This window comes from Odontomachus brunneus, unplaced genomic scaffold (assembly GCF_010583005.1).
Source record: "Odontomachus brunneus isolate Ranch 3 - 2012 unplaced genomic scaffold, Obru_v1 Obru_scaffold_262, whole genome shotgun sequence".
NCBI lineage: Eukaryota > Metazoa > Arthropoda > Insecta > Hymenoptera > Formicidae > Odontomachus > Odontomachus brunneus.
Window position 1 is genome coordinate 287,477 of NW_022639712.1, and position 1,453 is coordinate 288,929.

The 1,453-nt window shown below is 30.1% G+C and overlaps 2 protein-coding genes across 2 annotated transcripts in view; one reads left to right on the forward strand and one right to left on the reverse strand.

Moving 5' to 3' along the window:
- LOC116852899 overlaps positions 1-374 on the forward strand; it is an 18,095-nt gene extending 17,721 nt beyond the window's left edge. Inside the window, exon 6 of the mRNA XM_032833681.1 lies at positions 233-374. The gene's annotated coding sequence lies outside the window, so the exon portion shown is untranslated. The remainder of the gene's footprint in view (positions 1-232) is intronic.
- A 398-nt stretch (positions 375-772) lies between these two features.
- LOC116852901 (protein ANTAGONIST OF LIKE HETEROCHROMATIN PROTEIN 1-like) overlaps positions 773-1,453 on the reverse strand; it is a 48,598-nt gene continuing 47,917 nt past the window's right edge. The window contains exon 4 of the mRNA XM_032833685.1: positions 773-1,337. Coding sequence (XP_032689576.1) covers positions 797-1,337 — 541 coding nt within the window. The 3' untranslated portion in view covers positions 773-796. The remainder of the gene's footprint in view (positions 1,338-1,453) is intronic.

The window sequence follows — 1,453 nt, forward strand, 5'->3', positions numbered from 1 at the left end:
TTCATACAGATGTACCTTATTGAAACATCATTGCACACGTGAAATACTGATAGCAAAGTTATTGCATCATTTGGCTGCCACACTTGAATAATTATGTAAAAAAAATGCTGTTGGGTAAGTAGAAATTATAATCAACCAAAATTATTATTATTAAATTATTAATATATAAACAATAAATAAATATTTATTTACATATTAGGCGACATATTAAAATTTTTATAAACGATTTCAGGTTCAAATAAAGTTGGACGATAAACTTATAAGCAAAACCATGTGTTTTTATTAAGTTACTACATATTAAAGAAGATTGTAAACATAAGTTGGAATCACAAGTTCTGTAGTTTATAATAAATATAACATGTTTATTGTTTAAACTTGGTTATGCTTATTCTTTATATAAACCTCTTCTTATAAAATCATATTGCCATCCCACTTCACTTGCACAAGTTCTGAAATTGTCACATAGTAAGTCTATTTGTACCAAACCTGCACGAGTATTTAAAGTTTGTGAATGTGTGTCATTTGAAAACCAGTGTGTATTTCTGCACATGTTCCCATCAACATCGTGTAAGAATTCTAGTACAGTAAGAATTCTCTGTACAGTTTTTCTCCATTGATTTCTTTTTCAGTCATAATAAAATTGTGTAAACAAACACAAGCTGCTACTACTATATCTGCTGTTTCAGGTAACATACATAAAGCGTTATGAAATATATTCCATTTATTACTATATATTCCAAAAGCACTTTCTATTGTTTGTCTAGCTCTTGAAATTCTGTAATTAAAGATTTTTTGTTTATCCGATAATTGTTTGCCAGAATTGGCTTCTATTTGAAAGTTGGAAGGCATCGTCTACCACGAAAAATTCAGGTGTTGCTATATCACAGCCAGACAATGCAGCCATACCATTTGGTAAGTTAAGATTATTATTTCTCAATCTTTCTCCTATTTCAGAGTCTGCAAAAATGCCTCCATCACTATTTCCCCCGTAAGCTCCTATATCAACTAATGTGAACTTATATCTATAATCGGCCACAGCCATTAATATTATACTATGTTGTTTTTTGTAATTGTAATAAGAACTTCCAGAATTAGGCGGACATTTCAATATGATGTGCTTGCCATCGATTGCTCCAAAACAATTTGGCATATGCCATCTTTTCCAATAATTATTGGCAATATGAATCCATTGCTGTTCTGTTGGTGGAGAGAGATGCATTGACGGCAAAATTCTCATTATAATAGAGCATATTTCTTTATATAACATTCTGACTGTAGATTCTCTTACTCGAAAATCTAAAGCAATAGATGTTGTTTGGTCTCCAGTTCCAAGAAACCTATAATAGTAAAAAGAGAATAATTATTTCAATAGAAAAGTTATGAGATATGCATAAAATACATAAGTTATTTCTTCTTCTAAAAATAAGGGCACGATATTCCATTTTCATTGTGA